Source organism: Aythya ferina, assembly GCF_964211825.1.
Source record: "Aythya ferina genome assembly, chromosome: 4".
In the NCBI taxonomy this organism is placed as follows: Eukaryota; Metazoa; Chordata; class Aves; order Anseriformes; family Anatidae; genus Aythya; species Aythya ferina.
The window spans coordinates 50,645,196-50,672,982 of NC_140300.1; the positions used below are offsets into that span (position 1 = coordinate 50,645,196).

Genomic DNA, 27,787 nt, shown 5'->3' on the forward strand with positions numbered 1-27,787 from the left:
GTTTCTCTCAATTCTCTAAAACAGAATGAGATAACTATTCCAACTTTGTTCACTAAACGGTTAGCTTTATTTTAGGGAAGTTACTGTTTTGATCTCAACAGAACTTGAAGACTTGCATCAAAATGTATTGTGGAGATTATGTGAGTATAATGATCTGTTCTCTGAAATCTCTAAATTCTTCATTGCTTCTGAATTGTTAACATGTGCTGAGACCCATTTCCCTCCACTGGTAGAAATTAATATCATGTGAAGTTCATTTATTTGAGATTTATGTCTAATTCTGGGGTTACCGACAGTATATATGAAGTGTCTAAAATGAAGTGTAGAGAATACAGAATTATCAGTTCCTGCTACTTGTTTGTGAGTTTGTGGGTTTTCTTTACTTGCACTAAGCTGTTGAATGAGACACAAAGTTGCATACAACCACCAAATCACATTAAACATTAAAATATGAGTTGTTCAGATGATACCACTAAAAAAAATAAAACCACCAGTATTTTGGTGGGTTTCTATTTTCAAAGCCTGCATAACTGCATAAAGTAACTATACACTTTTATCACTCACAAGCATTTGTTTTTGTTCACATTGTGAAAAAATATTTTAAACTAAAAAGTGGTACCTGTAAAAGCACTATAACACAGGAAAAGCTATTGATTATTGTTCCTAACTAATAAATTGTAGAAATATACTAGATGCTTCCATATGATCTCTTCAAGAAAATGAAAGTTCATACTGCAATTTTAATTCCCCATTCTGAAAACTACTGTTAATTATTATTTTTTGACAGCAAAATATGAAATCGCTTTCTGCACCTGGCAAACTGATAATTATGTTCACTAAGGATTTTCATGTACTTTAATTAATTACTAATAGGAATAATGAGTCATTCCTCTTAAAGGTGTTTTGCATGTGCATTCCCAATAAATTTATGGATCAATGTAGAATTCTTTAAAGAGTAGACAAGTTTTTTGTTACTTACTTACTTTGTCTAAAACCATAATTGCACTAATTGTTTGAATCTCTTCAGTAAAATATTTCTTCCTATAGCATTATATATATATATTTATTATTTTTTTTTATTTTATTTTATTTTTCCTAGAGAACTAGATCTTGAATGGCTTTTACCAATGTGTCTGGTTTTCTACAGTTTGGGATCTTACATTCTTTACTAGACCAGTTAGTAACTGAAAAGGGATTTTCTTCATTTCCTATTTTCTCTTTTAATTAATAACAACTAACCTCTTCCTGATAACTAAAGCAAGAGAAGAACTACTCCACCTAATAAACCTAGTAGATGCATTTCAGCTGAAGAACTCAAAAAGTTCAGTTTATTTTCATCTACTGATTTACCAAGACCAATTGTATTTAAATCATTGACACTGCATCTTCAAGTGATATGTTGCCTGGTATAAAGGGTAGTAAATTATAAGAAATTAAAGGATAAATTATTTCACTTTTAAGTCATTAAAATTAGTAAATTATATTTGTAAGATAACAATATTGCACTAGGTTGGTAGCATTATCAGAAAAACCTGATAGATTATATACTGATTCTTCACTGAGGGAGATGATTATGCCAGCTATTTTAGGCTTCATTTAATGTAATCATTCTGCATTAATCAGCCCCTAAGACTGACTTAAGCAAAGGGGACTTTAGATCCTAACTTGATCCTCTCAATTGCACCAAAATACTGCAAATTAAATGTTGGTGTGAATATCGTCTCTCCATTCCCCCTCCTTTAAAACATGTAAAGAGACTCTGATTAGCCCTTTGTTTTTCTCAATTATAGAAGTAAAAGAGCAGAAAAATGAATGTAGACAATGTAGACTCTGCCTCATGAAGGACATCAAGATCTGATTACAGACTTTCTCTGAAAAAGTATCTTTGTGGATTCTCGGGCTGGGTAAATTTTTACTCTTTAATTCCATTTCCTCCATGTGATGTGGGCTGGTAAGGGAGAGAAATTAAAGGAGGTTTGTATCAACTAGCTCAGTGGCTCCTAACCCGTGGAAAGGACTTCCCAGCTGAGGAGAAAGAACGGGCGAGTATAATGTAGAGCACATGCAAATATCCTCTCCTGGATGTCTGCTGGTTCCTCAACATAGAGTCCATTATGGAGCAATGGCATTTTTCTCACATGGGACTCGGCAACAAAACAGCAGAAAATCACTCTTCTAAGAGCACTAGCAAATCACAAGCAAGAAAGCAGGACTCATGTAGGATGGAGTTGTGAGTCACATTAATTTATTGCCTACTCTCATTAAACACAACCTTAGATTGAGGACAAATCTTAAGAGCATGCTTTAGATCTAAATGCCATTTTGAAGAAATCTCAATAGACTAATATACTATTGATCTAGAACTTTAAGAAACAGGAAAAAGGAATTAGAAATAGTGTTTTTCGTGTTTTGTTTTGTTTTGTTTTTCTCTAAATTTAGTTGATTCTTTAAGGTTATCTTCTTTATGTTTTAAATATTAGTATTTGCATATGTTATATAAAAACTGAATAGGATGGAGCCAACCAAGATTAAGAGTGAGATGTAGGAAGTATTCACAGCAGTAGTTCTGACAGATTCAGCAACACTGTGCAACTTCATTAGCAGAGATTACATACAGGAAATGGCTTCCCACAGTACGTACAGAGGTAAAACTACTAGCAACCAAATAAGAAGACATCTGTACCCTCTCTGAAATACACATATAGGGAAAGATGGAAGATTTTGGACAAAGACTGAATTTTCTATGTTTAAATGTTTCTCTCCCATTACTGTCTCATATATTATCCAAATGAAGTATAAAACATACAATAAACTCTCACAGTGAACTAAAATTACTTGTGAACATATATTGTTTTTTAATAATAAAGTTGCACACAGAGGATATCTTTGCAAAAGTACAGCTATCACATAGCATGTAGTTAGCTGTTAAAGCAAGCATTTTATTTTAGTAGATATTCCTTATGGGAAACATTCAGACTAAGGAATCTGACTTTGATGGCTTGTTATCAGCAGAATGACTTACTGAACAAATATTATTAGAAGGTTGTTCATACTTGAGATTGCTGTTTCCATCACAAGACTGAATTGCTTGAACTTTGTGTATCGTGAATTGATAAATGCAGCCTCAGCTTTTACAGATACTTTTGTTGAACTGCTTATGACTTTGGTCAGGAAAAGGTATAACTTCCTTGCACTTGTACAGAAGGCAGGTAGGGTGCAAGTATAGTTCTTCAGACTTACCAAAATTGTATAGTCTCTTTCTAGTCTCTATCTTCATTTTTATTCATTCCATCGTCTCCACAGAAAGCTGCTCTGTTAGCATTGCCATTTTGGAATCAGTTCTTTTCAAGAGTTAAACTCACATGTGCAAGCAAACGCAGATATGTATAAACTGGAGGTCCCAACAGCACCACTTCTATGGAAATAAATCTCTGTTTTTATAAATACTTGTATGGGTGAGTCCAGAGCATTGTATTTTGAGAAATGAAATTCAGTGAAAGTAGCTCTAACTTCTCCTCATCACGAAAACTGCAATACAACTTTCACCACTGCAGATTGAACTTTGCCATGAAATACAATTTTTGTTCCCAGGAAATAACAACATAATACTAATTTTAAGTGTGAAATTCAGGATCACAAAGTTGGTGTAGCATAAATTTTAGATCTTTTTTTTTTTTTTTTTTTTTTAATGTCCCATGTTTTGCCCTCTTCCTGACTTTAGCAGTTTTGTATTTCAGCACCTGTGTTGATTAGTTCTTTTGTACTCCAGTGAACCTCTGAGTCACTTCTATTTGAAGACAGCAGCCACATAGCATACTTGGTTTTAGTCTGGAGACATAATACTTCCTTGAACTTTAGTGTAAGTATACAGTAGCTGATTACAAGTACATAATTAAACTGGGATTTTCCTACAGAGAGAAACTCAGATATAGTAAACCCAGAGTTGGAGAAAGCACTAAGAGCCTGGTCTGCATTCCTTCGAGATAATGGAAATAGCCCTAGATGCTTTAATATCTGGTTTGAATCTTGAAATGACTTAATGATTAAGGACATACAAGAGCATTTGTGTATGTTACCAGATTTTCCTCTTCTAAAATTTCACTGATAAAGCCAATTTCAGCAAATTAAAGCTGAACTAACATTACAGTAATGACCAGAAAAATTAAACTTGGGAAGAGCCTACTTTTAACAAAACAAACTTATTCAGCCTGTAGCTGAAAAGCTAGAATCTAGTTTTTAGCATTATAAATTATAACCTAGAAGTGCTGAACTAGAAACTATAACACCTTTGTCAAACTATTTCTTAAGAAAAGGAAAGGTGTTATCAGCATAAGCATAGCCTTTTGTGTGTGTGTGTGTCTTAATCCACCGTTCAGCCGATCCTGTTCGCCTCTGAATTCATCTTTATAACAACCCAGTGCTCAAGATCCACAACATGCTTTCTAGTCATTTTTGCTGAGGGTTAATACTGCTGTTCCTGGGCGCATCAGTAATTTTTTACCTTGCTTCTATCTAGGAGGGCTTCTGATAAAAGCACAGATTGTTTATTTGTTTTGGTTTGTCTTGTTTTTTAGGTGATCAGCCACAGTAATTCTTGATGCTCTTTCTCACAGTAGTTGCCACCTCATGTTTTTTATTTTGCAGAGGGAGCTGTAGTGACATTCATTTGATTTATGATGTGCTCTCTGCTCCTGTAAAATATTTTCAACTAATCTGCAGAAGGAGTTATTGTAATGTGATTGTTGCCTCAAAGCTGCTGGAATCTGATGATGGTACCAGTGCTCTGTCCCTCGTAATAATTCATCCTGATCAATGGGGAGCTGTTCCTTGAATTACTCTGAACCTGCTGGACGTTTCATTCACTGGAAGGCATTTAAGGTTTATTTTTTCTGTACGTAGGTAGACTTCTCTCTTTCAAATAAGTTTCACTAGATGTTTAGGATCTTCTCATAGACTTTTGGAAGAATTAAGCGCATTTTAAAAAACAAGCATTAAGTGAGAAAAACTCAAGAGGGGAATAACTCAACATACCTGTAGTAACCATCTTAAGGTATACACAAGAAAAATAATGAGATCATATTATTAATTTCCCCATGCTTTTCAGAAGTTACAGAAAAAAAAGAGACATGCAAACGTAACAGAAATGGCCATAGACTCAAAACTTCCTGTCAGAGTCCAACAGCTTCCAACCATCTTTCTTCAGATATTCCACACATGGAGAGTACAACATTTAGTATCAACCTACCTATTCAATGATAATTGATGTTACACAGGAGTTTTAATTTAGAACTATACAAAACATACTGAAAACAATACAAATGGAAGCAACATTTAGCAAAACACAGCAATTGCACTACACGGTTCAATACCCACATGATTCCTATTACCAGTCCCTAACACTCCCTGCTACAAACACTAAGCTTCATAAGCACATCACTCATACCTAGCTCTACTGAGCCTTCTTCCATTACAGGGGTTTATTGGTCAGTCACATCTGACTTCAATAAAAATGACTGAAGTGAAACAGCAGCACATGCAACTACACTCAGGTGTTTAATCAACCCTAAAAATGGCCTACTGCAAAACAGGACAGTAGAAATTCTCTAACCAAAGGTAATGGAAATGGACAATTTGCTGCCCCGTGGTTGTCTGCTCTCTGAACAACATTCAATCTGTACTAATTTAATCCAGAAACCAAATGCCTCTATTGATCTGCCCTGTCAGTTTGTGCAGTGATGAACACCGCAGTTATACATGCGTTTCCTAGGCACACTTAGACATGCAAACCTTGGGCCCGAGACTATGGAACCTGGGCCCTAGATTATGGGAACAGAGCCCCAGCTTTGCCAAGGTGATCACTGTTTTGGTGTATTTTTTCATTTTATTCAGGAATGTTGAGCAAAAGAATGTTGTAACTACATGCACTTCTAAACAACTACAAGATTGTAGCAAACCTTTACAAAACACAATGCCTGCCACAACCTCCTGGCTTCTCTCTCAGTACAGAAGATTACTGTGATCATTCAGTCTTGCTCAACAACTTGAAATTATACCATCTCTTCCATGCTTACACTTTCCCCATAACACTGCACCAGAGGACATTAGAAGAGCCAGTTTCTCAGAAAAGCAACCTCTTGGATTTCTGTGTTACTTTTGAAGCAAGTTGTTTTTTACCTTCTCACCTGCCATGTAGCATCTTGTCCCCACATGATAGTACTGCCACTATTGCCTCTGCACTACTTGGCTATGCCCTGTCCTCTCTGACAAGGGTACAGATGGTCTGTGCAGGATTTACTTCAGACAGGTCTGTATGGTTGAAGAAGCAATCCCTGTCTCTACTGAACTGTCTACTAGTAAATTTCCTAGGCTCTGCCCTCCATGGTAAATATCACACAGATCCCTGGAATTCTTTGCTACAGCACAGAAAACAAATGGTTGCAGCACACAGTATGTGGTAGGCTTTCACTGCCAAATCATACTGAACTCAGACCCCAAATCAACAAAGTTTGCTGTAAAGGTTTGGCTCTGACCTGCTGGTGACCTTACATCAAAAATTCAACGAAAACAGGTGGAATCAAGTTTATGAAGTGATATACTCCTGAAGGTTGTGCAACTAAATGCATAAAATGAACCAGGAACAACTCCACAGGCTTGTCAAAGACTGAAATTATGAAAGTGGTTGCAGGATAGAACTGACATAGGTTGTGATGGAATAAATCTTCCTAAAGGTTAGATTGGGTATACACCACAAAATACCAGGGTACTTTCATAAAGGTACATTGCAGCAGTAATTCTGTGAGCTGCACCTACAAGAAGACATCAATTAGTAATGCAGAAATTCCTCCCAAGGATCCTGTGCATATGATGTAAAACCTAGAGCTCACTTCAGAGAACTGTTACATATTGACAGAGTGCTGAGCCTGCTGAGAAACCACTCAGAAAATCCAAATCCAAGGGACACTGGAAATCCTCATCAAAAATAACACTGGCACAAATGTCTTGTGGGGTATGAATGACAAAGCCAATTACAATGTGTACACTACAGGAAAATTTTAATTCAATTTTAATTTGTTTAAAAGTAAATAAAAGGATGAAGGTTCTTCCCCTCAAAGGGAACCTTCATATTTAATTTGATTCTACTTAAAAGCATTATGTCATTAATTAGATCCTTGCTAGATCTAATATAAGGAGTTTACTAGATTGTGTTGTATCTGCTGATGGTGAATGAGGTGGTGAATACTTTCTAAAAGAAGTATTCAGCAGCCCCACTGAGCCATGAGGGAACTGAGCCCATTCAAGTATCCATTATTTTGCCTGAAAGATAAATTGCAAGAGCTGTGTTTATTTCTTTGGTCAAAAACTTCCAAGTCTGCAAATCTGTGTATTCAAAACTGGTTTTGCTTTTGCTATGATGAATCCCTTCATTATATTCTTGCAAATACTCATTCATGCAAGGCCTTTTTGTTGTTTTTGACTGCTTCATGAATAAAGATACATATTCAAAATTTTAGTTCCAAGGACTATGCAGGAATCCACAGTTAAAGCATCCATATAGTAGATTATTTGTGATTCTAGTGCAAATATTGTAAGTGCTGTAAAGACTAAAAGTGACTTAGTTGTTCACTTTGTGAAACCACAAACCTGAAATTGTGAAAGGAAATACTTTGAGATAACTAATCATTCTGGGAATGGAACCTGTTCATAGCTATTGCAGAGATGAAGAGCCAGCATTGCTACTTTAAATTCAATTTGATTAAATATGTACATCCCCAAGATTTTCTCTCCCCACCATCCTTCTGACTAGCAAGGGCCGTGACAGGTTCATAGAGCACTAAACTGAATGCCAGATACTCTTACACTTCCTATCTTTGGTTTAAAGTCTATCCTAAAAGTCTTTGAGTCTTGTATGTATAACTCGAGATCCATTTACATCCTATCGTTCTCTATTATTATTCCCATCAAAACATTTTCTGTTTTGGCAACTCTAACATAATATTTTATAACAGTTTGGTTTTGGACTTATTTTGTTTTCCCTCTCAAGATTGATGAGCTATTTTAGTAGCTCAGACATTTTGAAAGGCATGAATTACAGAGGCAGAAAGCTAAATTTCATTTTCCTATCTCAGAGCATACATCAATATACATTTTTGATCCTGCATTCTAACAGTATCTTCCAGCACTTCTTTCCATAGCGATTTTGTTTATCAGTAAGCTTCAGGGTGGCTTGTCCAGCTACCTGACTATCAGCCACAGAGTTCATGCATTTCTGTCTCCTGGAACAGCGATCTTTGATGCTCTGCACTATTTGGCATGCTAGCAAGAAAAGGGGAGAAATAATCACAACTAGCACCTCGTACCATCTGGCCAAACAGAACTTAAATTACACACTGCTGCCAGTGGCACGTGCCTCAGAGACTTCTGGTGAACAACATCTGAAGAGCATGTGTACTATAAGAAAATAGGAAGTCGTGAGGACATAAATACTCAATTGCTGAGGCTAATCACAACCAACGGATATGTTACATGACCAGTGAGGCTCAGGACACACAGACAATTCCCACATTGAAAGGGGAAGATGGGGTGGAAGATAGCTTGTGGATGAGTCTGCAATTCAATTTAGGTGATACATTATGTATCACCTAATAAAAATTGGCATGGTCTCATTGTCATCTCTGTGGTCAGTGTTTCTCTCCCTATCTGCAAAGAATCTTCTCTCATATTTTCCTGATAGTTTTTAATGAGTAAAATGGTAGTATGTATTTTATGTTCAGTTATAAAAGTAGAGCCTTGTACCTAAAATGATAACCAAACTGCAGAAAGGTATTTTTGTCAGCAAATACTTTCTTTTTTTGTGTGTAAAGTAACTCCTTTAAAAATCTTAAATTTCTGACCATACATTCTTTTTCTCACTTAGTCACTGACAATTTGCTTGCCCCTACTTTTGCTTGGTAGGTCTGAAGTAATCATCAAACAGATCAAAACATGTTATCTTCCTTCTCTTCAAACATACCTACTTCTTGCTTGTTTCTTTTAAATTCCTTTCCTAAAATTGCAAGCCAGAAAAGCACATCATTAGTGGCCATACACAAAACCAGTATGTGTATGTCATTACTACTGAAGGCACCATATACAAAAGGCTTTCAAGTGTATGTAGAGCAAACAAAACAAAACAAAACAAAAAAATAATTAACGTAATTAGTGTTCCTCCCAATTCTAGGTATTTGTATAAAAATACCATTTGCATTTGTAAATTATATCCCATTCTCCACTTAAATGGAAATTTCTAGTTAAAAGGGTTATTTTAATCAGGTGTACTGACTGAGAACTGGAATCATCATAAAAGATAACCTTCATACCAGATAAATCTGAAAAGGCAGGTAGTGTCCTCAGAGGAACTAAAGAAGTTAACAGAGGGACAGAGCTAAGCAGCTTTCAACCTCAGTTATTTTCATCTGTATACTCCTAGATCTGTGATTCTATCAAAATGAGTACATCAGTTCCATTTACTATTCATGAATTTCATAAAAAGAATAAGAATGTATGAAACAAAGTATCACTGAGAATGAACTGAAGATAATTTAATCAGTTAAAAAGCAACTAGAAAAATGGTGTTGCCTTCTATGTGGCAAACCAGAAAGATCTCACACTTAGCAGTAACATAATTTCTTTTAAAAATTACTACCTTTTTAAGCAACCTAACATCTCACAACATCTCATTCATTATTTTCCCATTAGTCCTTTCAAATTAGAAATATCAAGAGAAATAGATATTAAAGACTGTCAGGGATATAACAAATTAACTTTGAAAGATAAAAGAATATTTTCAGAAAAAGGTTAGGAAATAGAGAAACACAACATTGCTGTTACATCTTAATGAGAAAAATACATTATATTAAAACCTTATTTTTTCATGCCTAACTTACACAGCCTTCCTAGGGTTTACTGCAAATTCCGTTTCATAAATTTAAACCTTAGCATACTCTTCCACATAAAGCAAAGATTGCTTAACCTTATGATTGTTGGTTTTTACCAGAATTATATATTCAGTTAAAGATGTAAAACACCTCAACTAAAGGCTTCTTTCTCCTTTAGCAGACACAAGGAACAATTTTTCCTGCTCCAAATTTTAACCCTATTATGGATGCTCAGGTGCTAGGAGGAGCCCTACAGGGAATTAGTAAGTATCTTCACTGATTCTAACATGTTTGTTATTTCAGAATAAGGCAAATAGATAGATAGATAGATAGATAGATAGATACTTGTAATATTAAAAGTATCACCACGTATGTGTTGATTCTTAAAGGTATCACAGTAAGACTCACTGGTGATGTCCAAGTAACTTATGTATTTCACAGAATCACAGAATCACAGAATCACAGAATTTTCTAGGTTGGAAGAGACCTCAAGGTCATCGAGTCCAACCTCCAACCTAACGCTAACAGCCCTCCACTAAACCATATCCCTAAGCTCTACATCTAAGCGTCTTTTGAAGACTTCCAGGGATGGTGACTCCACCACTTCCCTGGGCAGCCTGTTCCAATGCCTCACAACCCTTTCTGTAAAGAAGTTCTTCCTAACATCTAACCTAAAACTCCCCTGGCTCAACTTAAGCCCATTCCCCCTCGTCCTGTCACCAGGCATGTGTGAGAACAGGCCAACCCCCACCTCTCTACAGCCTCCTTTAAGGTATCTGTAAAGAGCAATAAGGTCACCCCTGAGCCTCCTCTTCTCCAGGCTGAACAAGCCCAGCTCCCTCAGCCGCTCCTCGTAGGACTTGTTCTCCAGGCCCCTCACCAGCTTCGTCGCCCTTCTCTGCACCCGCTCAAGCACCTCGATGTCCTTCTTGTAGCGAGGGGCCCAAAACTGAACACAGTACTCGAGGTGCGGCCTCACCAGAGCTGAGTACAGGGGGACGATCACCTCCCTAGCCCTGCTGGTCACGCTGTTCCTGATACAAGCCAGGATGCCGTTGGCCTTCTTGGCCACCTGAGCACACTGCTGGCTCATATTCAGCCGACTGTCCACCATCACTCCCAGGTCCTTCTCTGCCTGGCAGCTTTCCAACCATTCCTCTCCCAGCCTGTAGCTCTGCTTGGGGTTATTGCGCCCCAGGTGCAGGACCCGGCACTTGGCCTTGTTAAACTTCATGCAGTTGACCTCAGCCCATCGGTCCAGCCTATCCAGATCCTCCTGCAGAGCTTTCCTACCCTCAAGCAGATCGACACACGCACCTAACTTGGTGTCATCTGCGAACTTACTGAGGGTGCACTCGATGCCCTCGTCCAGATCATCGATGAAGATATTAAAGAGGACCGGCCCCAGCACCGAGCCCTGGGGGACGCCACTAGTGACTGGCCTCCAACTGGACTTGGCTCCATTCACCACGACTCTTTGGGCCCGGCTATCCAGCCAGTTTCTAACCCAACGAAGCGTGCGCCAGTCCAAGCCAAGAGCAGCCAGTTTCTTGAGGAGAATGCTGTGGGAGACGGTGTCAAAAGCCTTGCTGAAGTCAAGGTAGACCACATCCACAGCCTTTCCCTCATCCACCCAGCGCGTCACTCTGTCATAGAGTATTTGAGTATTCCTGCAAATACTCTGTATTTGCAGGAACTCAGATATGATTAAGATTAAACTAAAACATATACCAACACTTATAGTAGTGAATGCTTTCCTTGAGAAAAATAGAAGTTTATGTTATGTCACTACAGTGAAGGACTAAACCAGAAATTTTTAATTGTAACTTCAACAATTAACTATTAACAGAAACTGTTGTGCCTTTTAAATAGTAGTAACCAAGAAATAAAAAGAAACGGAGAAGACATTTTTAAAGTATTGACTACCTTTTCCTCTGGAGGAATTTTTGCTTTCAGTCTATGGATGAAAAAGTGTTGTTCACTACTATTCCTCTACATTTTCCTTTGTTCCTTTCCTCTGATTTTTTCTGGTTTCCTGTTGAACAAAGTTGGTATTGCTGAGGATCTGAAAGATGATTTTTTTTCACTATCATGTAAAACATACTCCTCAAATGAAGATTTTGCATGTGTCACAGTTTTTATATCTCTCGGGATTTTCACAAGGTAGTACAGCACCAAATCTTGCATTCTGTTTGCAATTTGTTTAAAGGAAAACTGAGGGATTCAGTCTTAATGTCTAATGAAACACTGTAATGGATATTACTAAGAACAACAAGAAGTAGCTTTTTTTGCTTAAGTTCACTACAGGTGAAGTTTTACTTAAACATTTTGCTAGACTTTAAATAGCACTTTTAATGCAATGTTGCTAACATGACAGTATAAAGATGATACTCGTCATTTCCTATTGTAAATACATATGCATTAACCCTACCTTAATTTACCTAGCAAAGTACATAGAACAAAGTTCTAGTTTCAAAGAGAACTGACAAAATATGAAGTTCAGCTTACAACAGGTTAAGTGTCCATAGTCTTTACAAGCACTGACACCTTTGGCCCCAGGTTTTGCACACAACATTCATTCTTGTAAAGAGGATTAGTCACATGTTATTCCACTGATGCCAGTGGTGTTAGAAAAATGAGTAAAGTTATTTAGGCATTTAAATATCCATAAAAAAATGACAAAATAATTTTCAGAATATGTTAATCATTATCTTCTTTTTCCTAAGTAGCTGATACTGATGAGTTATGGAAGTTTAGCTCTAAACTATCGTGACCAAGCAAAAAAAGCATAGGTAACCTTCAACAAAATGCACTCCGAAATTGATTTTTAAAATAAATTATTCCTTAAAACTTCATCATTTATCTTTTATAGTTCCTCTGAACATAAGTATCTTCCAGTTTTTCAACAAATGGCCTGAATTTGTCATTCCCATTAAAGAGGTCCCTAATCCTAAAATGACAATTTAATCAATATCAAGAGGGCATAAAAGCATGACTTCCAGGCTCAGCCACAAATTCTTCTCATACGCCTAGTTCTGAACAGATGAAAGCTGCTATCTGTTTTATTGATGCTTTCAAATCCATTTCGCTTGAGAGAGATGGCGATACATCTCATAATAACATACACTTCACTATTTGCTGGTATTATGCCAGCAAGTGAAAGGTACATAAGCAAAGCAAATATCATTGATTTGGTAAATACCAGTGGGATATTAATCTGTTGGTCTGGTTTTTTTTAAGAAATTAGGTTAACGTTCTTGAACAAAACATGAACAATCACAAGCCTAAGTAAATAACAACATTTTGTTAATTTAGAGTCTGTGTCATGTTTCTCTTTCAGGTTGTGAAAAAGATGTGTTGATTGACATCCTGACGCAGCGCTGCAATTCACAGCGGCTTATGATTGCTGAGGCATACAGAGACATGTATGGCAGGGTATGACAGGTCCACTCTGTACTTTCCTTACTTCTGTCTCCAGTGCAGTCGGTCAGTCCTTCTCTCAGGTCAGTCATTGGAGTCAAAAACCTGGTGGACAACTGGCTGGCACCAACAGACTGGCACACAGTTCCCCTCCCCTTACTCTCACTACCTCTGAAGTTTTCAAAATGTCATTTATACAGCAGAATTTCTGCCACACTATTAGAAAAAAAAAAAAAAAAAAAAAAAAGGATATGCAAAGTTCCTTCTGTAGCTCATCCTGTTCCTTTGATGACAAAGCAAGATTTTTTGGAAAGACTTAATTCTTCCTCTAGTGTGGGGGAAACATAACATGTTGTGGGAGAACATCTTTTCTGCAATACTTTTTCCAAGTCTTTAGAAATATAATAAAAGAGTATTCTATTTGGGTTGAAACGCCAAAAAACCACCATACCATCAATTACAAGGAGCTGAATTCTTACTCAGTCACTGATTAATGTTCTCAACTCAAGCATGGACATTCTCAGACCTTACGCCATGCAACCCTACCCAGACAGTAAGCATAGTACTTGTCTGAGCCACTTAATGTTAAACCTATGATTCTTTGAAAGGTGTTTCAAAATTTTTAATGTATTTTATCTAAATTTATCATATCTAAAACAAGGTCTTTTTTAATGTTTGGACTACTGAACAGTTAAAGGTTTGTGTTATTAAAACATAAAAAAAGCCCATCAGAAGAACAATGCAAGTTCTCAAATGTATAAAAAGAGATAGATACCTTGATCCCATTTCCAGATCTACTATTGGTAACTAAACGATTATCACTGACTACAGAAGATACCTTGTAAAAAACACAGAACCAGTTCCATGACTCAGACATACACAGCCTTTAAAATTTAGTGAAGACAATTAGGAAATATTGATAATGACAACTTAGAGTTGTCTTTTCTTATTTTTTATACTTAACTTTCCTTAGTTCTGATTGCAGGTACCCATTATTTAATTAGTACCCATTTGTATTATTAACCCATTTTCCCACAGGCATGTTGTCATAAGTGAAATATCTTAATGAATTAATTTCTATTCCATGTGTGATTTAGTGGTTGTCAAATGCATCTAATGTGCATTCAGTGAAGACTGTGTGTTTCTTCATCATAAAACTATTTTTTAATGTGTAAGCATCCTCCTTCACTGCTACTCTAGCTACTAATTTCATAACATGCAGATATATATCAAAAACAATGTACACACCTGAAAAAGGTACCTCTCCTGTACAATAACAGTTTATATCATAGAAACCATTTCTGATACTCCTTTAATTTCAGACTTAGGTCAGAGCCTATCTGAGAGCTGCCCAGTGGGGGGAAAAAAATAAAAATAAAATAAGAAAGAGAAAAAACTGCATGAGGTTAATCAGAAGCAGCAATTGTATAATAATCAGGCTTTTGTCATTCTCAGTGTTTTGAAGGTGGCTACTGGTAAAGGGGACAGTGGGAAGGAAACTCTCATCATTAGTCAACTTACTGGCAAGTGAGTACTGAGACACAGCTGGGGGAAGAGGAGAGTTTCCTTTTTATTAATCCAGCATCTGCCAGAAGTTGTGAATTCCTTTTGAATAAAATATATACATAAATTGAAGCACAGAACCTTTCAGTAAGTAATCCAAAGCAGAAGTTTTTATGCACTGGGAGCAATAATTTCTTAAATTAATTGCATAGTGAATAACCCTGAAAAAAAAAAAAAGTAAAAGAAACTGCCTGCGTGTTATGGGATTTGACTTCCATGGGCTTAGCTCCCACAGATTCACACAGGGACTATGCCACGGGAAGCTGCAGATGCTCTGCTGCAGTACTCAGGTTTCCAAGCCGTTAAATAGTAGTTGCACTTTAACCCCTGAATTTTCTTCTGTATTCTAATAAAGCAAAAATCAACAAGCCTACGTGGTCTCCCTGCTTGTGTATCTATTGCCATCTCACATGTACTAAAAGGAGTAGGAACTATTTTTAAAAATATCTTTGTTACATAATTTTCTCTAGAACTCATCTCGGACAGTTCACCTTCATTCATCTTGGACAATTCATTCATTTACAAAGAAAAGTGCTAATATTTTTAAGCTGTCTTTGTGAAGCGTCACTGTTGAAATAATCCTGTCTATGCATTTTTGTCTTTTCAAGGATTTGATAACAGACCTAAAAGAGAATCTCTCTCATCACTTCAAAGAAGTCATGGTTGGCCTGATGTATCCACCTGCCTCCTATGACGCCCATGAGCTCTGGCATGCCTTGAAGGTACATCTCTAATTAAGAATTACTCAGGAACATGGTCACCAATTATATTACTGAACATATGTTTAATTGATGTTTTATATATTTAAATGGTTGATAAACATCTGGAAAGGTACTTCACAGTACACTAGGATATGAGAGCTAGGGGAAGTTTATTTATTTATTGGTATGCTGAAAACTACAAAAATTATATCCTAGTCATGCAACAAATACACCTGTGGTAAACTGGGTAACTAAAGATATAGTTTTACAGGGAAATGTAAGGCCCTGATCTTGCAAGCATTCTTGTATGTTACGTACAGAATTAATTTGAACAGCTGCATTAAATACTGGTTATGAACTTTTTCCACATAGAGGTTCCTGTCTTTTATTTGAGTGGGTGTTCTGGGAAAGGACAAGGTAGCAGCAACCACCAGTTTTATCCCACGTCCTGGTCCCAGTGCCATAAACTAAGGCTTTACCTCTGCAGAGATCAATACTTCCTTGGCATAGCGTGTACATAAATAAACACTTAAAACTACCCTGTGACAAGTCAATGACCACTCCACTCAAACTGAACCAATTGCACATTTTCAAGAAAAATAAATAAATAAATAAATAAAAATAATCCTTTTCTTCCCAGTGTTCCTGGCTTAGAAGCAGCCAGAAGCACCACACAGTACTGGTGTTCATATTCACTTCAGCTTGCCTGAATGCTTGCTGGGCATGTATGCTCAGTCTTTGCGTCTCATTTTTTTTCAGCAAATCCTGAATTCTTAGTCAAGCTCTAAAATTCTTCCCATTATGTTTCTGTCAACAATTCAGAGTAAGTAGGAGTATATTTGCAGTACAAGGTTCTACTATTAATTTAAAGTCAATTTCTATTTAAACAGGTAGAGTATGCAAAGGTGCACCATACACTGCTCCAACAGGGACTGCTATTCTTTTATTACATCTAATATATGCCTTGCTGTCTTCTGAAAGCTGTGGTTTCTAATGAGATCTTTTCATATTTACTTCTTTCTACATAGGGAGTAGACACAGAAGAAAACTGTCTGATTGACATATTAGCCTCAAGATCAAATATGGAGATATTCCAAATGAAAGAAGCCTACTTAATGCGTAACGTATTTCATAAGTGTACAGTAGCAGCTGTAATACGTGTATTAGCCTGGATATATTAGCATGAGGGAAGGAACTGAACTACAAGAACTTTTCAATGCTAACAGGTTTCCTTCTTCCCCCCCCTCCTCATAACTATATTTTAAAAGGTAAAGCAAAATGTTTAAAATTTAAAATATGACACAGCATTTTTGAGATTTATTGCTGCCTATTGCGTTTGAAATACCTGGCAGCCACATTTGGAGATGTTCAGAAACTTTGGGCACACTTTTTCAAAAGAAAAACATGAACAGTTTTTCTCAGGCTGAACTCTCAATTCACCTTCTCTAGAGGGTTCTTTCCAAGTATCCTGCCATCAGACAGCAGCAGCAGTGGCAGGGCTGCCAGGTTAGTGGCTGAGGCCCCCAGGCAGGGCAGAGCCCCTCTGTGGTTAGGTCCATGCGGAATCCACAAGGGTTCTTGTTCAATTATCACCTTAGAAAATGGGCATGTATTTGCAGCCCAGTTATTTGTCCTGTGTTTGCTAATCTTCATTAGTAATATTCAGAGCATGTTCATTTTTGATTTAGATTACATGCTTTTGTTTTAACCTAGAATATAATAACGATCTTCAACAAGATATCGATTCTGAGACTTCAGGTCACTTCAGAGACACGCTTATGAACCTTGCTCAGGTACTGTAAAAACAAACAGTATGGCGTATTTATTAAAAATCAGAGCAACTGTTGATACTATTTGAGAATCCTTAAATACTAAAGTGACTGCAGCTCAGGTTAGCTCAACAGGGATACACTTCTGAAAAAGAGAGGGGAAAGAGCAGATGAGGAAGAGAGCTGACATTACTTCATTTACTTCAACTTTGACTTTGGTTTTCAGATGGAGACAAAAGTCAACAGCGTATTTTATTAGTAAGTCCCTGGATATTCAGCTGCTGACCCTCCGGTCAATCTGTCTCATCTCAGAAGGAGTCTACTTTCATATACAAAAGAGATTTTCATTTTTATAGCTGTGTTTTCTCTGTTGTCGGACTATAAGGCTCATCATCCAGCCTAGGCATTTTGCAAAACTGGAGATATATCCACACTGGACTGTGAAAGAATGCATTATGCAGTTCCCTGTTTTAACCATTACGTTCTTTGTACTACTGCACATGCTAAATCACAGTACATGTGCATGCTGGCACAAGAATTCCCACTATCACACACCGACTTTTGCGGTATTACCAGTTTGCAGTTTTATGCTGCAAAGTTGTTGATCCTTGTGAGATTGTGATCTGTTCTCATTGAAGTCACCATGCTCAGTATCTTTAAAATGTATTGTAAACCAGAATAACAAATAATGGCAAAACAAATGTCAGCAGATAATAGCATACATAAGGTATATCTGTATTTCTCTGTGTGTTTGTTTGGGGAGAATGTTTCTTACTACGACTTGAAATGACAGTAAGCTTCACTGAGGTACAGAGATAAAAAGCTGATGTTTCAAAGGTGGAAGCTAAAAACAGGCAATATTTTCTAACATTGGAGTACTTTTCCCTCTAATAATGAAAACTCTTCCATGCTTAAGAAATGAAGAGCTACAGATTAGGCAACCTCACTTCTCACCTTTACTAAAACCATGGGAAATTTTTACTTGTCAAGAGAATAAATTTAAAATAAATTATCTCAGTCTAAATTATTAGTCTTTGTTAAACCACGGATAGTCATGAAGAGGCCTGATATCAGCAACTTTGTAGATAAGATCTAACGGTTATTTGTTTCAAGATAAAGAACAGTTGCAGGAAATTAGAGCTTTACTAATCTATACTGTGTATGTTATATTTATTAATTGAATCATCCATGTCTGGATATGGTTTTATATTAAAAGTCAGTGATATTTCACTGGAGAATATCCTTTTTCATTCTAGTTCTATCCAGCTCAGAGAAGATTATTCTATAGCAACTTTTCCAATGCATTGTTTTCTTTCCAAAGCCCTTTGCTTTGATTTCTGTTAAATCCTGAGACTGATGACACACACATCTAATTGCAAACAGAAGTCAATATGCTTCACACATCGAGAGCAAACTACTCAACTGCTATAGTGTAGTAATTACAGTTTTGATATCCACACTGAGGCACATCAGAATTTACAGAAATCAGCCATCAGTCAGTGTATTGCAGCAAAATCCTCCGGAAGGAAATGGTTCTGGAATAGTCAGTTCTTCCTAAACAAATTGTATGTAACTTTATGCAGTCATTCCGGCATGATCTCCTTCAAGTAATTTATCCCGTTACTAGGAATTCCACTCTTTGCTGTGTGAAATTGTTACAATTTCATTAAAATACAAATTATTTTTTTTTAACAGGAAAGAACAACAAATCAGTCATTCTACAAGTTTCCAAACAATTTTCTAATCTTACTTTTAGACAATTATTATAAGCAGGCAAAAATTGCCATTGTTTGATGTGTTTGCTCCTACAGTTTGTGCAGGAAGAAAAAAAAATGAGAAAGGATTCTTCTGGCAATATGCCTATTGATAAGAAATAAGCAGTGAATGGCAATTTTTATACTTGTTTTCCCCTCGCAGTTACATATTATTGTAAGCAATGTAACATTCATAGCATTGGCATGGTGGCAGTAAGGTAAAGTCTTACTTAAAATCAAACTAAAAATGGGATATTTATGGGGCCAGTTTATCCACTTCCATGTTTTTTTCCTCTCATAAGACTGTCATTCCAGAGTTCCTCTGCTTACAAGAAATTAATACATAAAATGACAACTTGAAGATATTTTCTATGGTTGCGAATTTAACTCTTTAATGCACTGACCCAGTGTAAAACTCTGTGTGTGGTATCTCAAGAATCACAACACAGCATCATATAGAGAAAATGTCATCTTCCTACATTTAGGATTAAACTTTTGAATAAAGTTATTTTATATATTTTTTTTCCCAAGGGAACAAGGATGGAAGGATATGCAGATCCTTCTTCAGCTGCTCAGGATGCAATGGTAAATAAAGTCACATGTGGGCTTCTCAGACATTAAAAAAAAAAAAAAAAAAAAAAAAGCAAATGCAAATGTGGAAAAGTGATTAAAGTGATTTAGGACTGACTTAAAATCTTCTGTGTTTTTTTCTTTTTCTGGCATAATAGATTCTATGGGAAGCATGTCAGCGGAAAACAGGCGAACACAAAGACATGCTGCAAATGATTCTCTGCAACAAGAGTTACCAGCAGTTGTGGATGGGTAATCCAGCGGTTCAGCTGCTTGAACATACAGTGGAAAGGAAAAATCTCACTTGCTAATAAAAGCATGGTTTACATACCAGGAAGCTCAGTGTGCAGCAGAGTATTAGCCTGAAACCTAAGTTTGAACTTTTGGAGCTCTCAGAATCCCGCTGATGTTAATGGGATTTTGGAAGTAATGCAAAGTTGAACTTTCCTGATGCCTACAGACAGCTGTAGATACAACAGCTAGATGTCAGAAGGCCTAATAAAAGAGTAAAGAATGCATGGCCAAAGAAAGATAATAGGGTAGGGCTGCACTCAGTGTGTACACAACACAACATGACAAGGCAGATTTTTCCTAATCTATTTTTCTTGTTTTTCCTAAGTAGCTCTTAGCTATGAGTGAAAACACTTTGGGAGAGCCACCTTGAGAGAGGCAGTCAGAGTATTCCCAAAAAATGTTTGTATGTCAAAACACATTGCGGTGTTGAAGCATCTCCACAGAAGTTTCGAAGAAGTTTTTGATGGGTGAATTTGCAAGGTCCACATCTGCTCTCCTAATGAATATACACAAACACAGGAACATATTGGAAAATTTTATTTAAAACTACATAGTCAGACATAATTACAGATTGAAAAAAAAAACCTTCCGTTATAGAAAAGAGACATCTGTTTGGTGACAAGAGACATCTTTTGCTCTGCAGTGGAAAAAAGTCCACTTGGTGACAAGTTTGTTGTTGTGCACCTAGCCCTATTTCTTATGCCAGCTTACTACAGCAGCTTAGAACTACTTTGCTGTCATGGAGCAACCAAAGAATTCCTCTATCATGACTTCTGTAAGGCTGGTGATGGTGGGATTAACGCAACATAACATTCCTGGTTATGCTCTGTGTCCAAAAGATTTGAGGATGTAGTTCTCCTTAAGTTCTGTAGTGGGCAGTGAGATGAAAATTCTCCTGCTCTCCTAAAGCTCATGTAGGCATGCCCTGTATATTTGTCTCTGAAAATCCACATGCTTGCATTATCCAAAGAGTGTACATGTCTGGATACTGACATGTTCTATATATCACATGCTTCTCATAATCTTCGAACCTTTGGCCAGTTTTAGCCAAGCTGAGTGTGGAAGATATCTTACTGACACAAAATTCTTACAGGTTTCGTAAGCACAGGTTGGTAGAGAATTTATTAAAGCTCCCTGTTGAAAAATAGGGTTTGGTGAGCATCCATTTTAAATCCTATCTGGAGAATCTAAGGAGAGTGTGTCCTGGAAGCCAGGTTTCAGGCTACTCATTTAGATTGCCTTACTTGGGGTATATAAACTTAATGAAGCATTGAAAAGAAATGGAGAGGAAAAATAAAGTCAAGAGTTATAATACTGGGGTGAAGGAGGAAAAAAAGGAAATTGATCATTGATAATGAACAATAATAAAGGAAGATTCTTTTCCCCAAGTTTTTCAGGAGTTCCAAAATATCTCTGGGCAAGACTTGGTAGATGCCATTAATGAATGTTACGATGGATATTTTCAAGAATTGCTGGTTGCAATAGGTAACATAAAAATATTACTTTATAATAGCAGTGATCTCTTAATAAATTTCTAATATGATATATCAAATAGAACAATACTTTTTCTGATTTTTTTCTCCACTTTACTCTCCTATGCTATGTAATTAGAAGTTTTGGAGATAACTAGAAAAGGGTTTTTGAACAGAATTACTGTTCCACGTTTGTGTAAAACTAAAAATGTGTATATGCAGCATGAGATTCTGACTGAGCAGAACTAATAGCTGTTCTTCATTTGATAATAAATTTTGTGTGATCAATGACAGATGCATTAGCAACTGATTGCACATACATTAAATCAGTGGTGAAATTTGTCAGGAGTTTCACTGGGATACAAACAAGCATTAAGCTTTATGTGCCTTTGTTTTCCATTTATAGAATAAGGTTCATAATATTTCTATGCCAATATCATATGAGAGTATCCACTGGTATTTAATAGGCCTTCCTATGCAAAAGTAATGAGTACCCATGCAAAATAGGTACCAGACTTTGATTTAAACGATGAATGTGATCATGTTTTTGAAAACTCGTAGCATAAATTCAAGCTGAGTCATGGGTAGCACTACCCAGGCCAACAGAAATGATTTTATAATAATCTTATGTTTACCTGTTGTAACTTCTCTCCTAGTTCTCTGTGTTCGTGACAAGCCTTCCTACTTTGCTTACAGGCTTTACAATGCAATTCACGTAAGTAGTCCTCCATGTATCATAAAAAGCAGCTTCCCTATTTTTTGTTCACTTGTTTACTCTTAAACAAGTACTTACAAATCAATCTGTTCAATCTTTACGGTGTGATGGTGTGTTTTGAAACTTTTGATACCTAAATAAATTTTGTAGCAGTACTGCCTACACAACAGTTAGGATTTACCAGTAACAGTAGTAGGTTAAATATTTATATGTTTTTACAGATATGTCTGGTACATGCCTTTTTCTTTTCCTTTTTTTTTTTTTTTTTTTTTTTAACTGAAAGCTTTTATTTTCTCTGGACTGTATCTCCACCTGCTGTGCAGAACTGGATATGCACTTTTCATACTATGATATTTTTGGCTCTAGAGATTTAATAAGTATCACAAGTAATTAAATTACAAATTACTGTTACAAGAAAACAAATTGCCATATTTTCTTGTGGGCCTCTATGTATACATGCAGGTTCCTCTACCTTTGTGCGTAAGTACTAACACACTAAGCCAAATGAGTGCCATGGTGAAACGTAGGCCAGTGCAAAGAAAAACCTATAAACAATTCCTACAAGAGGTCACTGAAAATATTTCCATTTGGTTTTCATTCATTAGTGAAAATAATGAGGCAGTAATTAGTGGAAATAATTAGAAATTATGTTATATAAAAAATAAAATATAACCTTTTAAGCATAATCTTTTAAACATGATCTTCAGAGGATGGTGATAAAAGCAGGCCATGGATAAAATGTTACGAATCGTTTTAGAATGTGGATGGCAAAGATGGGATTCAAGCCAGTACCATTGAGCAAAACTATTCAGCAACACTTCAACAGGGCCCCAGGTACCCTCTTCCAGATGCTGCTGCTACTGCTGTAAGCTCTTTTAATCAGACCTGTGGCAGCAAAGAACCAAGGAAAATCCTGCAGGCAGAGAGGAAGAGGCTGTATTTTGAGTGATCAAAAGAGGGTTCTGGCACATGCCAAGAAGCGTTGCCAAAAGTACCAGGAAATACCAGCTAACAGAAAAAGTAATGTTTCTCAAAGGTCCTGTATCAAGAATACTTTTCAGATTAAAATCTCATTTTAAAATTTAAAAAATATCATGCAGATAGTTTTCTTCAGTATTATATTCAGATAATGTGTGTAATGCATTCAGATAACTTCAAAAAGTTTTGAAGGACTAAGAATAAACATCTGCATCTTGTTTTAATTAGTATCTTTTCTCTGTTTTCACAAACTGTTTTAATGAACACGGATAATTCTTGGAAGAAATGCAAGAATTTCAAATTGTGTCTGTTTTTGTAATCAAGCTATGCCCAGATTACACCAAAAGCTTTTTACACACCCATTACAATACAACATAAAAAAAAAAAAAAAAACACACAGGATTCTAATGCTTGAAATCACAGTCCATAGTGGTTTATAGGAAAGATTTTAATCTAGCCAGCAAGCGTGTATCAAATTCTCCATATGCAGCTATTTTAACATCACTTATTACTTGTCTTTTGGGGAACAAGATTTCAATACAAATAGCTAGACAATAAAAGTACCCATTTGGCTCTATACAATCTAAATTGGTAATCAGGACCCACAAATCTATTTTGATTACTTTTATTGCCACTAGATGTCTCCATTCTCCATATGATCACAATGTGAAAATTTGTTTAGAAACAATTAAAATAAAACACTGCTGAATACAAGCTATCTAAGTTCTAAATCAGTGGTTAAAAATCTCACTGAATTCACACTGGGGAGCAGCTGTTGTGAAACAGATTATTGGCTTTAATACAGGTTGACTGGACTCCATAATGAAGTCACAACAGCTAACTACAAAACCCATTACCTATGACAACTGGCTAAAGTTCATGTTTTTTCTCTTTAAAAGGCTCAGTGCATGTTAAGACACACTTTTATGTGGGGAATCTCAGTTATTCACTAATATGAATTCTATTATTCAAGCATGTGAACTCTGCAGAACAAATCCTTTCAAAGCCTAAACTCCTTTAAAATCTAGAATATTTTTATGGGTGCTCTAAGTCATCAGCTTATGCATTAAAAAGTTATATTATCACGTACAGACAGGCAAACACATACTGTCCAATTGCCAAGTTTCCTCACGTCTTCTTTTCTTTTCAGGAGTTTGGATTCCACAATAAAACAGTCATAAGGATTCTCATTGCCAGGAGTGAAATTGACTTGATGAATATACGCCAACGATACAAAGAGAGATATGGCAAATCACTCTTTCATGATATTAAAGTAAGTTTTTACACACTTTGCATATATTCAGCACAGGCAGCATGTGCAGAGCCCTGCTGGAAAAGTACTGAGGGCTAATCTCTATTCACTCCAATAGATTAAAAAATAAATAAATAATAATTAAAAAAAAAAAAAAGGTAATGTTTAATATCCATAACATATCTTTTCAGTGCCTCAGGCTGACCTTGGTAAATAAGCAGTGGATTCTCAACTCACCCTCATCCTGTGTGATTTTGTCCCTCCCCAGCAGTAGCAAGAGGGGGAATAAAAAAAGGGCAGAATATTCTGAGGAATATGTTGCATGAAAAGTTTCTTACACTAATTATACCATCTTCTTTTGCACTGTCCTGCAAGGTTTAGCACTTGCAGGGCAAGCAGGCGATCAGGCCCAGTCAGCATGGGTTTATGAAAGGCAGATCCTGCTTGACGAACCTGATCTCCTTCTATGACAAAGTGACGCGCTGGGTGGATGAGGGAAAGGCTGTGGATGTGGTCTACCTTGACTTCAGCAAGGCTTTTGACACCGTCTCCCACAGCATTCTCCTCAAGAAACTGGCTGCTCGTGGCTTGGACTGGCGCACGCTTCGTTGGGTTAGAAACTGGCTGGATAGCCGGGCCCAAAGAGTCGTGGTGAATGGAGCCAAGTCCAGTTGGAGGCCAGTCACTAGTGGCGTCCCCCAGGGCTCGGTGCTGGGGCCGGTCCTCTTTAATATCTTCATCGATGATCTGGACGAGGGCATTGAGCGCACCCTCAGTAAGTTAGCAGATGACACCAAGTTAGGTGCGTGTGTCGATCTGCTTGAGGGTAGGAAAGCTCTGCAGGAGGATCTGGATAGGCTGCACCGATGGGCTGAGGTCAACTGCATGAAGTTCAACAAGGCCAAGTGCCGGGTCCTGCACCTGGGGCGCAATAACCCCAAGCAGAGCTACAGGCTGGAGATGAGTGGTTGGAAAGCTGCCAGGTGGAGAAGGACCTGGGAGTGATGGTGGATAGTCGGCTGAATATGAGCCAGCAGTGTGCTCAGGTGGCCAAGAAGGCCAACGGCATCCTGGCTTGTATCAGGAACAGCGTGACCAGCAGGGCTAGGGAGGTGATCGTCCCCCTGTACTCGGCTCTGGTGAGGCCGCACCTCGAGTACTGTGTTCAGTTTCGGGCCCCTCGCTACAAGAAGGACATCGAGGTGCTTGAGTAGGTGCAGAGAAGGGCGACGAAGCTGGTGAGGGGCCTGGAGAACAAGTCCTAAGAGGAGAGGCTGAGGGAGCTGGGCTTGTTCAGCCTGGAGAAGAGGAGGCTCAGGGGCGACCTTATCGCTCTCTACAGGTACCTCAAGGGAGGCTGTAGCGAGGTGGGGGTTGGTCTGTTCTCCCACGTGCCTGGTGACAGGACGAGGGGGAATGGGCTTAAGTTGAGCCAGGGGAGTTTTAGGTTAGATGTTAGGAAGAACTTCTTTACTGAAAGGGTTGTGAGGCATTGGAACAGGCTGCCCAGGGAAGTGGTGGAGTCACCATCCCTGGAAGTCTTCAAAAGACGTTTAGATGTAGAGCTTAGGGATATGGTTTAGTGGGGACTGCTAGCGTTAGGTCAGAGGTTGGACTCGATGATCTTGAGGTCTCTTCCAACCTAGAAATTCTGTTACACTAATACCAGACTGCTGTTACCCTTGTCTGGTCTTATCCTGGAAGTTCAGGTGTCAACCTTCATAAAAACTTTCCCTCTTGTACTCTTGCTCCATATGTTAAATCATCTCTTTAGGACTGCTGAATTGTACAAATATGACTCTTTCTAAGACCCTTTGCATTTTGCTTGTTGCTAAACTCCAACTGTAAGATATGCAGCAGCTGTAAGAAGTTGCTCTTGATTTTTTGGTATTGAACTCAAGAAGCATTACACTGAATTAATTGGACTTTTCAAAGGTGGATTGCTTGTAGGTCCCCAAGTAACCAAAACCTGAGTTATGTGAAATTAAAAAATCTTGGCCCAGAATCCTTATAAAAACACTAATATTTTAGAAAACATGATAACTTCACTCTAGTCTTTGTCACACACAAACAGAAGAAAAAATAAGTACAGTCACAGAATTTTTTCTCTTGCAGCATTTTGCTTCAGGTCACTATGAGAGAGCTTTACTTGCTATCTGTGCCGGCGATGCTGAAGATTATTAATGAAGAAGATGATGGATTTTGAAGCCTGTATAAATCTATTTTAAATGGAAATTGAACCTGTACACAACACACTGTAAGAGATACCTAATCTACATAATATAATTGAAAAATCAGTGCTATACATTTCTTAATTTTAAATCTTTCTTGAGATGGAAAAAATATGTAAACAAACATTGTCAGAAACAGAGCTTTCTCTCTATTTCTGCCTAATATTTCTGTTAGTATAATTAAAAGTAAATTAATGGAAGAACTAGTAAAACAACTTTATGTAAGCATATATTTATCATTTAGACTTGCAATGTCCCAAACCTTAGACAATAGATGCAGAAGAACCTATTCACTTCTATTTAGGAGAGAAAAAACATTTTATTTATTTTTAGCAGACAGATTTCCTCCTTTAAATGTTTTTTCCCCTCTTCTTAAAGTTCAGATTTTATGCTCTGAAACAGTAGCTTTATTACGTTCAAGTTAAGCATCTGTCCCAGTCTATTATCAGTCACTCACTGAAGAATACTCTTGTATTCTTTTTCATTTAGCACACCTACTTAATACATTTCCCTTTTTCTGTTTGAAACTAAAGAAAAACAGAACTAAGTACTGATTTAGTGCCATGCGCTGAAAATCACAGGACGAGGAAACATGGCATGGCCTTCTGCAAACTGACCCAGCCTGCCCAACAGTTCCATTTTGAAATTCCACTGTCATTTCAATCATTAACTGAATATGGATATTCTGGGTGCTGAGGTATTCCTAGGGTGTCTCTTATGGTGTAATTTGTGAGCTGGCTAATAATGGGTAACACTTCACCACCAAATGAGGTTCAAAGAGACAGTGCTCCTGAAGCCCAGCACACGTAGTTTGAGAACATTTTGTGACAACTCATACTGAAGCGAATAAAGGTGGCAGAACCCTGCCTCAGGTCATCATCCCGAAGGAAAACGTAACACTTCCTAAAACATTTTGAGCCTATTCAGTCTATCAACTGTACCCTCTAGCCTATTTGTATCTCCTGTCAGCCCCTTATGTAAGGGATTTAAAAGCAAGCATAAATGAGGTAATATTACACTAAAGTCATTGTTCTGTTTTATTTTTTTGCCTGCGTTTCAAAGTTTCCAGCTTGACATAAACCTTTGATTGAAAATAGGTAGTGACTTTCTGCCAGTCTGGCTCAGTATGACTGAATAAAGCACTGCTGTTAAAG

The 27,787-nt window shown here is 37.2% G+C and overlaps 1 protein-coding gene across 3 annotated transcripts; it reads left to right on the plus strand.

Moving 5' to 3' along the window:
- Positions 1–27,708, plus strand: ANXA10 (annexin A10). 3 transcript variants are annotated; one of them, XM_084516669.1, is made up of 12 exons: positions 1–140; positions 10,093–10,177; positions 13,255–13,349; positions 15,506–15,619; positions 16,627–16,717; positions 17,312–17,391; positions 19,653–19,706; positions 19,850–19,943; positions 21,375–21,470; positions 22,114–22,172; positions 24,301–24,423; positions 26,518–27,708. In XM_084516669.1, exons 1-12 carry the CDS (start codon positions 123–125, stop codon positions 26,584–26,586), a joined length of 978 nt encoding a protein of 325 aa, XP_084372795.1. In that variant the 5' UTR covers positions 1–122; the 3' UTR covers positions 26,587–27,708. The 3 variants fall into 3 exon arrangements, with proteins under 3 accessions (XP_084372795.1, XP_084372796.1, XP_084372797.1); XM_084516670.1 differs by having other exon boundaries at positions 9–140; positions 10,096–10,177; XM_084516671.1 differs by lacking the exon at positions 10,093–10,177 and having other exon boundaries at positions 54–140.
- Positions 27,709–27,787: the final 79 nt, after the last annotated feature.